A 15,062-nucleotide genomic window follows, 5' to 3' on the forward strand; every position below is an offset into this window, starting at 1 on the left:
TTCCACACCACAAATATAAGCCTAACTGTGCCCTCCATTTTGGCTCCTGCATTTCCACACCGCAAATATCAGCATAACTGTGCCCTCCATTTCCTGGGTTTCCACACAACAGCTATGAGCAGAATCGTAGTGCCAGAGACTGAAACTGATGTAATATGAGCTACGTAAAACCACAGTGTTTCGCTCAGTGTTTCTGGATAGCCTGATTTCCAGCTGAAACCAGGCTAAGCTGTGTTTTCAAGACTTTTAGCTGGTCAACCAGATGTTCACCAGCTAACCAGCCTATATAGTCAGCTGTTTGACCAGCTTTTCTAGCCACAGACCAGCTTTGGAAACTCAGCTTAAACCATCTTAAAATCCCAGCTGGTCTTAGCTGGAATTTTCAGCAGGATTGATATTGCTTTATTTCTGATATTTTCTCCTTTTATTTCCCAATGCTCCCTTTGACCCACAAGAAGTTCAGATGAATTTATTGAAAATAAATAAATACAGGAAGTTAATCCTACAGAATTTAATACTACAGAAAGCACTTAGGTGGTTGGTGGCTATTCTAACATTACTGGAGATAATTATATTATTATTCAGTATGAAATATATATATTTTTAGATTATTGCAATATTGCATGCCTTCTGAACAATGTGCTCTCAATGTATAAGGGAACAGGCAGAATTAATTCTAAGATTAATATTGTTCATTGTTATAAAAACTATGTCTGTGTTTTCTGGTACTGTTTCTTTTCAATGGGCTGTGGCTTATAAGGATTAACAATTGTAGATAATACATTCTTGAGAAAGTCATAATAATAATAATGATAATAGTAATAATAATCATCATCATCATCATAACAATAACAACAACCATCACCATTGTCATCCTCATCATCATCATCATCCTACATTTTGAACCTATGGAAAGTTGGAAAATTAAACCGCTCAAAGCTCATGGCTGATTTCTCACGCCATGCTTAGCAATGCAAGTCACTTAAAGCCTGTCTGCCATTTTGAAGAGGCACCCATCAATTATACCCTCAGTCTTTATTTTTGAAAACCATTATTTGATAATAAAAAGGAACGTTCCCACTTCACTGCACTTCTCCAGATAGTAAAAAACTCAAATCTCGGGATGAAGAGCTATCTGTCACAGGGGGAAAGAGCACTTTAGTTAAACAAATGAGCAGTTGAAGGACGGTGAATGTGTTTTATGAAGGTTTTCGTGTATGTCGTATTATGTAACGTGATTTGTTATCACTGTTCGCCATTGTGGCTAACTGCATTCATTTCGTGAGAAATATATACATTCTCGCAGGGGTCTTTTATATTACTACTATTCGTCAAATATAGAAATGTATTTCTACTGCTGGACAAAATATGACAGCAACTGCTGGAGGATAATCGATGTTTGGTTCCAGTGTCTGTTGTCTGTCAGATATACCACAGTTTCCTAATGATAAACAGATGGCCAATTTTTGTTTTTTCCTTTTCCTCAATAAAGTCTTTTCTGGTCAATAACATGTCTTGGGGGTATTTTACTGTTCAAGGAATATTCATGATGAAGCATGCCCAAATATAGCACGTCCATTGGTTTTGCGACAACCAACTTTGCACTGTTACTTTCAGTACTTTAAATTTAAGCGTCTGTCGTTGACCATCTGGTTAGCCTAGATTGTGACATGTGACAAAATTAACTTTCAGTTATAGGCCCACTCAGTAATTGTGGTTGCGAACTGACAAAAATTATGCGGCTAGTATCTAAGCAACTCGGTGGTTCGTGGTAATCATAGTTTTTCCTGCTCTGACATCTTTTGCAATTTTCCATAACCTTGTTACTGTTTCCATGAAGTACATCTGGGGTAATTAAGTATGGCTTATCTGGAAAATTGTTAGCCAACCATTCCTTTCAATGTCTGACTTCCAGACATGTGAGCAATAAGTTCATTTCCATGGTGCTGGCTTGTACAAAAATTAGGATATAAAAGAATGAAATTAAGCCGGAGATGAGCAAGGAAGTAGTGTGGGTCTGACGCTTATTATAAGTACATATTTTAGCCTTTGAAGGGCTTTTCATGGGGATATTTATCATTATGTTTATTGGGAGAATAATTTGACACTGCAGTACTGTATCTTTTTCTTTTTGCTTATCGTAAGCAATTAACATTTTGTTTGCACCTGAAAATACAGAGTTTACCATCTCATTACTCAATGAGTCAGGTAGTCAGGTCTCACTGTAGTGGTACATTATGACATAGTGACTCTGTTTCCTTCCCTTGTAGAAGGCTGACGTTGCGTGGCTCACTGTGGTGGTACTGTGTGACGTAATGACCCTGTTTCCTCCCCTTGTAGAAGGCTGACATTGGCGTGGCTCTCACTGTGGTGGTACTTTGTGATGTAATGACCCTCTTTCCTCCCCTTGCAGAAGGCTGACGTTGGCGTGGCTCTCACTGTGGTGGTACTTTGTGACGTAACGACCCTGTTTCCTCCCCTTGCAGAAGGCTGACGTTGGCGTGGCTCTCACTGTGGTGGTACTTTGTGATGTAATGACCCTGTTTCCTCCCCTTGTAGAAGGCTGACGTTGGCGTGGCTCTCACTGTGGTGGTACTTTGTGACGTAATGACACTGTTTCCTCCCCTTGCAGAAGGCTGACGTTGCCGTGGCTCCCCTCACCATCACCCTGGTGCGGGAGGAGGTGATCGACTTCTCCAAGCCCTTCATGAGCCTGGGCATCTCCATCATGATCAAGAAGCCCATGAAGTCCAAGCCGGGCGTGTTCTCCTTCCTGGACCCGCTGGCCTACGAGATCTGGATGTGCATCGTGTTTGCCTACATCGGGGTCAGCGTGGTGCTGTTCCTGGTGAGCCGCTTCAGCCCGTACGAGTGGCAGGGCGAGGACCCAGAGGAGGGGCTCGACCCCCAGCAGAGCCCCAGCCCCAGCCAGGGCCAGGGCCAGGACCAGCAGAGCCAGAACCAGGGGTCCCCGAGCCAGCAGGGCCAGGCCCAGGCCCAGCAGAACCAGCAGCAGAACCCAGGACAGAACCAGAACCAGCAGCAGCAGCAGGTCCCAGAGCACACCAACGAGTTTGGGATTTTTAACAGCCTCTGGTTCTCGCTCGGAGCCTTCATGCAGCAGGGGTGTGACATTTCACCAAGGTAGGAGATCCGGTCACCCTCGTTATCATCATCATCCTCATCCTCATCACTGCCATCATCATCATCTATATTAGCACTGCTATAATCATCATCATCATCTATATTAGCACTGCTATAATCATCATCATCATCTATATTAGCACTGCTATAATCATCATCATCATCATCAATATTAGCTCTGCTATAATCATCATCAATATTACCTCTGCTGTAATCATCATCATCATCAATATTAGCTCTGCTATAATCATCATCATCATCATCAATATTAGCTCTGCTACAATCAGCATCATCATCAATATTAGCTCTGCTACAATCATCATCATCATCAATATTAGCTCTGCTATAATCATCATCATCATCAATATTAGCTCTGCTATAATCATCATCATCAGCAATATTACCTCTGCTATATTCATCATTATCATCAATATTAGCTCTGCTATAATCATCATCATCATCAATATTACCTCTGCTATAATCATCATTAGCATGAATATTATCTCTCCTATAATCATCATCATCATCAATATTAGCTCTGCTATAATCATCAACGGTGGCACGGATGGTGCAGTGGGTAGCACTGCCGCCTCACAGCAAGGAGGTCCTGGGTTCGAATCCCCGTCGGCTGGGGCCTCTCTGTTTGGAGTTTGCATGTTCTCCCCGTGTCTGTGTGGGTTTCCTCCGGGTACTCCGGTTTCCTCCCACAGTCCAACGACATGCAGGTTAGGCTGATTGGAGAGTCTAAATTGCCCATAGGTATGAGTGTGTGAGTGAATGGTGTGTGTGCCCTGCGATGGACTCGCGACCTGTCCAGGGTGTATTCCTGCCTTTCGCCCAATGTATGCTGGGATAGGCTCCAGCCCCCCTGCGACCCTGATCAGGATAAGCGGGTTCAGATAATGGATGGATGGATGGATAATCATCAACGTCATCAATATTAGCACTGCTATAATCATCATCATCATCATCATCATCATCAGTCTGGTCTGTATTCTTACCCAGAGTGTTAACAGTCCACATACATCTTATATCTAAACAAATGAACAGATTAAAAACCGATAACTTTCATAACTTTCACGGCTTGCCTTTTTACGTGCGGAGAACATGCTTGAATGCAGAGCTACTTCTTAGTAATGTACAAAAGTACCCTTACAAACTCTCTCTAAGAGCATGTTTGCATTCTCCTGCAAAACAAAAACATCTTGATCAAAATTCAGCAGCCTCATGCTATTGTTCATAGGACCAACAATGCAAATCTTACAGAAACAATCAATGGGGTGTGACATGGCCCAGGCAGTAAGAGCAGTTATCTGGCAGTTGGAGGGTTGCCGGTTCGATCCCCCCGCCCGGGCTGTGTCGGAGTGTCCCTGAGCAAGACACCTAACCCCCAAATGCTCCTGACGAGCTGGTTGGTGCCTTGCCAATCGCCGTTGGTGTGTGAGTGTGTGTATGAATGGGTGAATGAGAAGCACCAATTGTACAGTGCTTTGGATAAAGGGGCTATATATAAATGCCAACCATTTACCAATCAAAGCCTCCGAACAAAGTCATGTGTCATATGCTTGGCTCCTGACATTTCCAAACCTCTTACCCAGAATGAAATATTGCGTGATCATCTTCATGCAATGTGTACAAGTTTCCTGTATGAATATACATTACACTAACTCCTATGACTTCTCTTATGGTTCTTTGTGAGGTACTTTCTGAACTCTGAGATCAGGAAATGGTTTCTGTGTGATTATTATCAGCAATATTATGTATTCCTAGGGCTTGTTGGGTTATTACCACGTATCATAAAATCTTCAGTGATAACTCTAAGGTAATAGGTGTCCAACAGAGATCAAATGTACTCTGTCAGAGTAAAATGTGCTCAAAGAGAGTGGGTTTAATTCTGAATATTTTACTGTGTGGTAAAGTGCCGTGTTGCATTTGGGCCTCTGTTACTGCGTATCACAATGTTACTTGTAAGTCGGGGCCATTTCTTCATGTGCTTCACCCTGGAGTACCTCTGTGTGAGTTACAAATGTCAACTTTTTACCACTGTCCCCTTTAATTAAGTGACCTTCTGTTAGACATGGTTTTCCTGTATGCTCCAGGAAAACTCTCCAGACAGAGAGAGAGAGAGAGAGACAGAGAGAGACGGTGAGGGAGAGAGTGAGAGATGGAGAGGGAGACAGGATACTTATTAGAACAGGTGGAAGCTGAGTTTGTCTGTTAGTCACGGGGTGTATAAATTAGTAATATTAGGGCATTTGAGTTATTAAAATGGGGTCAAGCACCAGAAGGGAGATAGTGATGTTTTACTGACCCTGAGAAAGAACAGGATGTGCAGCTCTCCTCAGTCACAAAAGCATCTTCGATTCTTACATACCACTCCACTGCTGCAGCAAAGCTAGCAGACGCTCGGAGCCAAGCCTGGCTTGTCTGACCTTTGCAATGCCCTGGTGGTCTGATGCAAACCCGGCTCTGCCCTTTGGCTGAATTGACACTTGTCTTCTTTGGTCTTCCTCTATGCGCAGGCAAATGGGCCCGACTTGTGGTGACATAGTCACTGTCTGTTCGCATATGAACAGAAAGAAAAAAACTATATAAATCTCTCCTGTTCCAGTGGCCTTTGGCACGCTTTCCGTTAGCTGTTTCATTAGGTTTTAACATTGAGATAAAAGCCCTGTGGGGTTGTGTTGGGAGGGGAGGGCAGTGTCACATTTTGTACTGATTGAACTAATCTTCTAGTGAATAGATGATAGTTAAATGCAATCATTTGAAATGTCTTGCTTAGTGGGTATCAGAGACTTTGCTAGATTTTGCTGTAATTTCTATGCTTTTGCAGGCAGCAGTCAGGAGATGAAGGATTATTTAAGAGAGGGGCTCCATTATATGAGAACCTGTCACTGAGTGAAGCCAACAGCATGGTGCAGGCTTGTTCCAGATTCATCATGTTTCAGGAGCTCAGGATTAATCTTTTTTTATGTGCCTTCCAGTACATTGGCAATACCTCCTGTAACTACAGACCTGTGTGTGTGGGTGGGTATGTGTATGTCTGTGTTTGTGTGTATGTGTGTGGGTAATGTGTGTGCGTGTGTGTGTATGTGCGTGCATGCATGCGCCTGTACTGTTTGTGTGTGCGCATGTGTGTGTGTGTGTGTGTGTGTGCATGTGTGCACGTGCACATGCGTGTGCGTGCATGCGTGTGTGTGTATCGTGTGTCTGCGTGTACTTGCATATTCATACGCATCTATCAGGGGAGTGGGAGTCCCATGTTAAAAATCTTTGATGTGAAATCACAGTCCGTACAGGCGGCTGTGCTCTTGCGTCTTCAGAGACCGGGGGGAATCCCCCGCTGTACTCAGATTCCTCTCCATCCCACAGCCAAACAAGCCTCTCAGGGACCAATCTCATCCTCCTCTCCGTCTTATCTCCGGCGCATTGACACACATCAGCGTTCCCCCCCCCATCGTTAGCTCTCGGGGTTACATGGTGTGAAGGACGAACGCGCGTCAGCTCCAGTGTTCTCCAGTGGGGGCCCCAACAGCGGTCGGCCAAGACGGATCAAAGACAGGCATGTCAAAATCAGTGCGGCTGCTCTGACGACGCTCACGCACGAGGGATGGGGCGCACATAGGCGGGGTTTCAGTATGAACAGGCCTGCCCAAGGACGGGCCCGAACGCATCCGTTCAGTAAGCAGGTGTGGTGTGTGTCCTTTCTTCCTTTCTTAAGCTTCACCCGGAAAGTGATTGTTTTCGGACAACTTAAATCTGTTAAAACTTGCACCGGTCCAGGTGCCTATTTTAAGATCTCAGCCCCCATTCTGCTTCCCTAGTGAAATAACACTAAAAATACAACCTTGGCACAAACACCCTTTTATTGACTTTGACTTGCATTGATCGGTGTTCGGCACCACTACAAAGTAACAAGAATCTGCCTGGTTTGTGCTTCCACTGGCTCTTTGTACTATATATATGTAAGGCCCGCTCTTTAAAACAAGCTTTAACTTGATGTGCTAATTGAAGCATCAATTTGCACTATCGATCTGGAAAGGTCATGATTTCTTCTGGAATATTTCTCGAATTTTGTATGTGGAATCTCAATTCAAAATTGAATTGGGCTAGGACTGGGCTGTGTCTGTGAAACTGGCCCTATATGTTGCATTTTGCCTGAAATCGCAATTGTGTTTTAGCGTAGGCCTTTCTTGGATTTTTTCTATTCGGTTCTTAATTGGAAAAAGATTGCACCAACACACCCCACGCTCTGATTAATTGACTAAAATTTCCCATTATCAGTTAATAAGATACCTTTTTGGCTCGTCATGAATTTGCATTTAATCACCTCCTCGTACAAAGACGAAGATCCCCGCCTCCGTCTGAGCTCCCAGAATCCCCGGGAGTGAAGGCGATCAATCAGGGGCAGAAAATGAAATGAGCGTTATTCCGGACACGCCTCTCCATTTTAAATTCCTCTTTGTTGGGCCTGTCCAAATGTCACAGCCGGCCCCCTGCGGTTCCGTTTGTTACCGCGCGACTCCCGCCGGCCGCGTGGCCGCGGTTTTATCTCTGAAGACAGGCGAGCTCCGCGCGGCGTGCCTAAATCAGCGCCTTCTCATTCTCCGCTTCCATCCTCTGCTGTCTCAGTCCTGCTCCCCTTTCTCTCTCTCTCAAACTCCTCTCTTCTCCCTCTCCTGTCCTCACGTCCCGACTCTGCCTTCTCTTCCTCTCCTCTCTCCCTCTATTTTGCCCTCCTTCTCTTCCTCTATAAAAAGAACACTAAAAACATGGCTGCTCGCCTTTTTAATCTTTCGGGTGTTCCTTAGCTGTAGAGATATCAGCTGATAGTGGATTGATAGCAAGTGGCTAGGTATTATAAGTGAAGCTCATTGAGAAGATGTGAGTTTAGCTGAGGATGTATTATCCAGTTAGCAGTGACGGCTATGAATCCAAACAAAGATCCCCTCAGTACTGCTTAAGCTTGGTTCATCACTGAAAAGGGCTCGGTATTTCCTTCAGAATACTATTTTGGGGTTACATGGTCGCTGCCAGACACTTTACTACAAAGAAAAGGGAAAGGAAAATGATTTATGAAGATCTGTGCTGCATGCAAATCAAGCGATCTACGATGACTAAAAGATTAGACGGTATAAAATATGCAGAATCAAAGGCTAAAAGACATCTTGTGCAATATGTGTGTGTGTTTGTGTGCGTGCGTGGGTGCATGTGCTCATGTGTGTGTGTGTGTGTGTGTGTGTGTGTGGGTGTGTGTTTGCGTACGTGTGCAGCTGCAGCAGAAGCAGAGAGTGCTGATTACTGCGCTTGTTAAACCTGCCCACGCTTATCCCCAACACCGGCAAACACTTACACTCCTCCTCACAGCACCCCACACCCTACGCTGTGCACTCTGCCTCGGTCACCTGGCTCAGTGTGGCAGCAGTCCCTGACCGAAAGGTCAAAGTGAAATAACACTGGGAAATGTCAGAGATTTACCCCGGAACAGGGGGTTTTCGCGGTCAGGCACATCTGTGACAACACCCATGCCAAGCCCGATGAAACGAGACGAGAATCGGGAATGGCGGGGGATTATGCGTGTGCCGAACACGCGTGTGCCGAACACGTTACCAGGCGGCGTTGCTCGTTAAAAGAATCAACCTCGCAGCTGTGTGTTACACACTGACATTTCTGCGTTCAGCTTCATAACAGCAGCTCCTCTGTTTGTGCTGCAGAGTACATTTTTTTATTTTATTCTTTATTTTTACAGACATGCTGGTGCCTTGGCTTTCATTTATGCTCTGACACCTGACAAACAGAAGCCCATTGCCTGTCTGGTTCAGAAAATCTCCAGATTGTTCCAGGGGCTGGTGGATATAGGGGGATTCTCTCTTCTCGCCCTGCCCCTTGTGTCTGCTGCCCTCGGTCTGTGGATGTGCAACGCGACGATTATCCAAACCCCCGCCATGGGCTACAACGCAGTGGCTGTTTACATCACATTTACATTACAGTCGCTTAGCAGAAGCTCTTATCCACAGTGACATACAGTAATGGAGAATGCAACAATGTGATGTCACCATGGGGAGACAGTTATAGGCCCAGTTATAATCCCGCATTGTAAAAAAAAGAGTTAATTTCCATGTGTGTACCTATACCGTAGCCAAAAAACAAAAATTCAGAGGAAGAAAGAGAAAAATAAAAGGTTTCGGTGAGCCATGTTGCAGGATTCAGCCTGTGTGGGACGATGGGCAGGGTGTCTGCTGTACTGGCTATATGAAATAATGTGTTTTCATAAACGTGTGGACAGTTAACCCATGTCGTTGAGATGGGGGTTCTTTTTGCGTTAAGTTTCAGTTTAATTCATATGCTGCAGATCTTCATCAGCCTTGTATTTAGGATAATAAAGCGTGAAATAAATGATAGTGCTCATAATATTACTGTGAGCCTTTTTCCAACCGAGAGAAGATACATCTAAAATAGGTTATTGAGGAAATATGCAAATACAATAAAATAAAATGTGAAATTGTCCCTCCGCCGTGCTTGGAGAGGAGGCTGAAGTCATGGCGAGCTGTCAGTTTAAGACACTGCAGCCAGGCTTGAGGGCTGGATCGGCTGTGACAAACCCTGAGTGTCTGTGTTACGAATGCCTTTGCATTAGGCCTGAATACCATCACTGTCATTTGTATTGATCAGCGGCCATTTTGCGGTAATGCTGAACGGCTTTGTCACATTAACGCCAGCCACTCAGCTCCGTGTTCATGCCAATTACTGTCAAGCCTTTCAGCTGCCTGCCGTCCTTGCGCAAGGGAGAACTCACTAGATGGATTTCTAAGTGCATATACTGTCAGCTCGATAAGGTTTGGGACAAAGACTTTTTTCTTTTTTTTTTTTACATAAAAGCCAACAGTAATTGGTATTCTGAACCGCACACTCAAAACAGAAAATACAAGACTTTATGACATTACAGACTTGTTTAATCGTAAACTTGACACGTATATTGCTTTCTTGATTTGGCTCTGTACTCCACAATTTTAGATTTGTAATTGAACAATTCTCATGTGGTTACAGTGCACATTCTCAGCTTTTATAAAAGGATATTTACAGTATACACCTTAGTTTCACCATGGTAGAATTTAGGGCCTTTTTTATTTATTGTCCCCCCTATTTCAAAGCACCATAATGTTTGGGACATACCATAATGACATCACGGGTGTTTCTGATTAGCGCAAGAACAAGAGCTTTCAGTATTGAGTCTTGATATGTCTCTTTCCCAAACATTATGGAGCTCACTGTATCCTGAATACTTTTATAATGTATTTAGTATATCATATGCACAACTAAAATGCTTTTAAGGCAGTTTTGTTTTTGATCATGCTTATGATCAAGGCATTTTCCCAGCAGTTCAAAGCTTTGTGATACAGGTGATATTGTTATTCTGGACTTGGCATTTCTCAGTAGGATTCTAGCAGGAATGCCAGCAAGGTTGAATTGACACAAAAATACATTGCCACTGTAAATACAGGAACAACTTCACTGATTCCTAACTCAAACAAAATGAACAACTTACAATATCTTTACCCTGTTCACCCTGATACAGCCTCGAATGAAAGTAATGTGTTATGTGTGTGATGAAGAGAGACAGAGAGCGCAAGAGAGAGAGTGAGTGATAGAGAGAGGGAGAGAGCAAGAGAAAGCATGAGAATGATGAGTGATAGAGAAGGAGAAAGAGTGATTGAGAGGGATAGAGATAGTGGAGAGAGAGAGAAAGAGCAATAGAAAGAGTGATAGAGGGAGAGAGAGCATGGGAGTGACAGAGTGATAAAGAGGGAGAGAGAGAGTGGAGAGAGGAAGAGCAAGAGAAAGAGAGAGTGATAGAGAGAGTGAGGGGTGGTAGAGAGAAAGAGTGATAGAGAGAGAGGGGTGGTAGAGAGAAGAGAGTGATAGAGAGAGGAGAGTGGGTGTGGAGAGAGAGGGAGAGAGGTGGTGGGATAACCATCAGCAAGGCCTGGAGAGTGCCTCCATTGTGTGTGTCTGGAGCGAGACGAGGGGGAGGGGAGAGGTGCATTGTGGGCCAGGGAGTGAGCCCGGAGGCCAAGATGGCGGCTCTGGTCGAACGCTCTGGCCCTCCCTGAGGCCGCGCGTGTCACTTCCTCTGCGTTCTAACACTCCGAGGCTGACGTCCGTCCCCCGCGGACGGCGCCCTGACCTCAGAGGGCAGGGGTGACCCCCACCGCCACGCATCGCTACCGCGCTGGACCCTGCTCTTAATGGAGCGGGTCGAAAAAACTAACCGCGACCGTGAAGCCATTTTCTGTGGGTTAATGGCGGTAACAAAAGGGTCATAATGTATGATCTAAAAAGGGGGGAAACAATCCAGGGAAACTGGGACCTCTGACACAAAGTCTGTTGGTCTTCAGGATACTGACATCATGCTGCCATGGCAACATGGGGGTGGTGGGTGGGTATCTTGCATTGCAGAAATATAGAGAACAGTAGCACAGGCACATGGGTATCAGGTGGATACCGGTATTGTACTTCGTAACTGTGTAGCTTGTCATCAATGCAAATGTGACCAATGTTCATGGGTGTTCTGGATGTACGTACAGAATGTGTTTTAATGCAAACATGACATTTTATGCATGTGACATTGACATTGAGTACATCTGAAATCTAAGACCTCCCTGACATCAAACATTTGAGTTCCTTAACTCTGCAGTGTCTGTCTGTGTGTGTATGTGCTTGTGTGTGTGCGTGTGTGGCTGTATGTGTTTGTTTGTGTGCTTTCAGCTACATCAAAGTAAGTGCCTGTTAGAGGAAACAGAGTCCGCTCAGAAGATCCCTTTATTGGCCTGAACAGCCCAGCTTGTGAGTTCAGTAAATTAGGCCAGCAGAGGAGTAGAGAACAGCACCCGGCTCCACACGCTTCTTCAGCGGCGATGATTGGTGCCCAAAAGGACTGACTCAGCTGATGGAGGGCTCTGCCTGCAGGTCATGTGTAGTGAGAGAGGACCATCTGTGCCGTCTGAGGGAGTGCATTCATCAGCTCGTCAGATGGAACTGGAAGAAATTTCCAAGTCACATTGGTGTTCGAGTTCGGCAAAAAATACTGTAGTCTTTTCCCACATAGTCGTAATAAAAAAAGTTTGATGGTCTACAGAGACCCACAGAATTCCCGTGGAGCTAACTTTGGCTGCAGGCTAAAATTTGCTGAGTGTTCCCTTGCAAACAATACAATAAAATAGTGGGAGAAAAGGCTCAATAACCTGTTTAAATGGTGTGAATGCCGGACCGTGATGCATTATCACGACCGTTTGTGAGGGCAGGGGAATGTTTTGCTTTATGGATTCAGCTCTTTTTTTTTTGGCTCTGCTGCATTGCACTTATTCAGTCACTGCCCATTTTCCACCCACCGTCTGAAGACACGTCTCTTCAGCCCGCTCCTCCACGAGCTCTATCTAACACGACTGTTCTGCAAGATTACCACAAATCTAATATCACTCATGTATCACTTGGATCCAGATACGGCCCTTTTATTTCTAACCCTTTAATGTTGTATTTGTATCTCCATAAAGCACTTCGATTTTGCACTTGTTTCTCCGTATTGATGATATGCACACATTTATTAAGTAGACCTGTACGGCAGCTTGTAATGCAAATATTAGAAAAATTCCCTTTAGTTCTCAGTGCCAGTTAACCCTTATTTGAATGTTCTTAACTGAAGGGTTGGCACAGTGGTGCAGTGGTTAGCACTGTTGCCTCGCTAGAAGGTTCTGGGTTTGAATCCTCTCTCTATAGAGTTTGCATGCTCTCCAGGTGTTACCCCCAGGTACTTCGGTTTCCTCCCACACTCAAATAATGCATGTCAGGTTAGGTGTGATCCTGCCATTGCCCTTGACCATGGCACTGGCCTCAGAACTGGAGTTGGTCTCCTAGGTCTAGTACCTAGCATGGCTTAGAATTATGAAAAAAGAAAACTCCTCTTCCAAGCACAGACGCATGAATAGTGAAATTGACGGCAACGATCAAAGCCTATCTGGTTCCGCAAAGACGCGGAATCCGATTCGGCACGACGTTCGGTTTCTCAGAAATGACGAATGCTTCAGAGAGGCTGCATTCGGCCCACGTGGAAGCTCACAGCAGACGGCACACAGCGAGCTGTAATTTCATGTTAAGTTGACACTGCGGATAAGCAGGTATCAGCACAGTGGGGCCTGCCTGGGAAATGACATTTTCTCATCGGTTTGAGCTAAGCCTGCTGAAGCTATGCTAGAGCACAGCTCTCTCCGTTTGGCTAGGAGAAGCTTAGAGTTCCGTATGCCTCTCCCCTATACAGTGCAGTCCATATGTATTTTGGAAAGCCTATCGTTTAGCCTGTCTCTGACTGTTTTTTTCAGCCTCAGTATGGCTTTGAATTTGCCTTTGAAGAACATTTCAGAAGGTTTTTAAAGCAACCCTAGTACGCTTCTGAGAACCATTTTTAAACAGGGGATCATTTCTGAACGTACGAAGGTCCTAATATGAACCTGCGACAGAGGAAGGATTCCTAAATGAACTTTAAGCTCTGTTAAGGCACCTATTGGGCTGGGGGCAGGGCTGTAGAGGTCCCTGGAGGTCCATGGGGAATGTAGTTCCCTCGTCCCTACCCTGCCGCTGTGATAATGAGAGGCTTCGCGTGTCCTGATGTGATCCAGGACATAGCCAGGTGGGGACAATTAGGAGGACCTGGCGACAGGATGCTCAGCGCACATCATTACTCTTCGCTCGGCTAGTTAGGGGTTTTAGCGAAATACCGCGTGCAGTTTTGCCCCATTGCTCCTGGCTGTCTAGCCGCCATGACGACCAGAAATGGAAAACAAATAAAAGAAAGAGAAATATTTCTCACTTTAATGCAAGCAATTACCCGGCTTTGCATAGGGTGTCATTTGTTGCTGACATAATTAGCATAATGACTTTCCACATCGTGAGTGCAATGCAAATACCGACCTTTGTGTGAGCGGTGAAACATTTCTGTGGTTTTCAAGCACGAACACAATCATAAAACCCACAACACGTGCCATATCCTAATATTAATATTAATAATAATAATAATAATACTACTACTAATAATAATAATAATAATAATAATAATAGCTGTTTTGTTTTTATGTATGGAATGGAATTTCAAAATATGTTTGTCACTTCTCTCTCTAAAGGTACATTATAAATAGATGTAATTAGTCTAGCAGATTTGTGAGTCATAAATTCTTCAGACAGTCAATAAGGACTGCTGTAGTGATTGGAGTGAACTAATGTGTGTGTCTGTCTGAGGCCGAGGTAATCATTCTGCACTGCGCTATGAGGCATACACTCCTAATCTGTGCTTGATAGAAGACCTATCCACAGATCGCATGACTCCCTGCGGGGAACCTGTATCATTTTCACATCATAGAAAAAGGTTAGCTATTACTCAAACATCCCCTTTCATTATTATTATTATTATTATTATATATTTTATTATTAGTAGTAGTAGTAGTATTAGCAGTATTAGTAACAGTAGTAGTAGTATTAGTAGTAGTAGTAGCAGCAGCAGCAGCAGCAGCAGCAGTAGTAGTAGTAATAGTAGTAGTAGTATTAGCAGTAGCAGTAGTAGTAGTAGTAGTAGCAGCAGCAGCAGTAGTAGTAGTAGTAGTCGTAGTAGTATTAGCAGTAACACTAGTAGTAGTATTAGCAGCAGTAGTAGTAGTAGTAGTAGTAGTAGTAGCAGTAGCAGTAGTAGTAGTAGTAGTAGTAGCAGTAGCAGTAGTAGTAGTAGTAGTAGTAGTAGCAGAAGTAGTAGTCGTGGGAAAGCACTGAGGCAATAAAGATTTCTGAGATTTTCAGCCCTCATGCTATTGCCTCAACCTGATGGTTAGATGGATCTCTCTAGGTCTGAAAATAGACACTTTATTATTCCATTTTAA

At 44.3% G+C, this 15,062-nt stretch overlaps 1 protein-coding gene across 3 annotated transcripts in view; it reads left to right on the forward strand.

Annotated features, from left to right (window-relative positions):
- Positions 1 to 15,062, forward strand: part of LOC133132295 (glutamate receptor 1-like) — a 78,829-nt gene that overhangs the window by 43,227 nt on the left and 20,540 nt on the right. For all 3 annotated transcript variants that reach the window (XM_061247636.1, XM_061247638.1, XM_061247635.1), the window contains exon 11: positions 2,633 to 3,144. In XM_061247636.1, coding sequence (XP_061103620.1) covers positions 2,633 to 3,144 — 512 coding nt within the window. The remainder of the gene's footprint in view (positions 1 to 2,632; positions 3,145 to 15,062) is intronic.

Source organism: Conger conger, chromosome 7 (genome assembly GCF_963514075.1).
Source record: "Conger conger chromosome 7, fConCon1.1, whole genome shotgun sequence".
Taxonomy (NCBI): domain Eukaryota; kingdom Metazoa; phylum Chordata; class Actinopteri; order Anguilliformes; family Congridae; genus Conger; species Conger conger.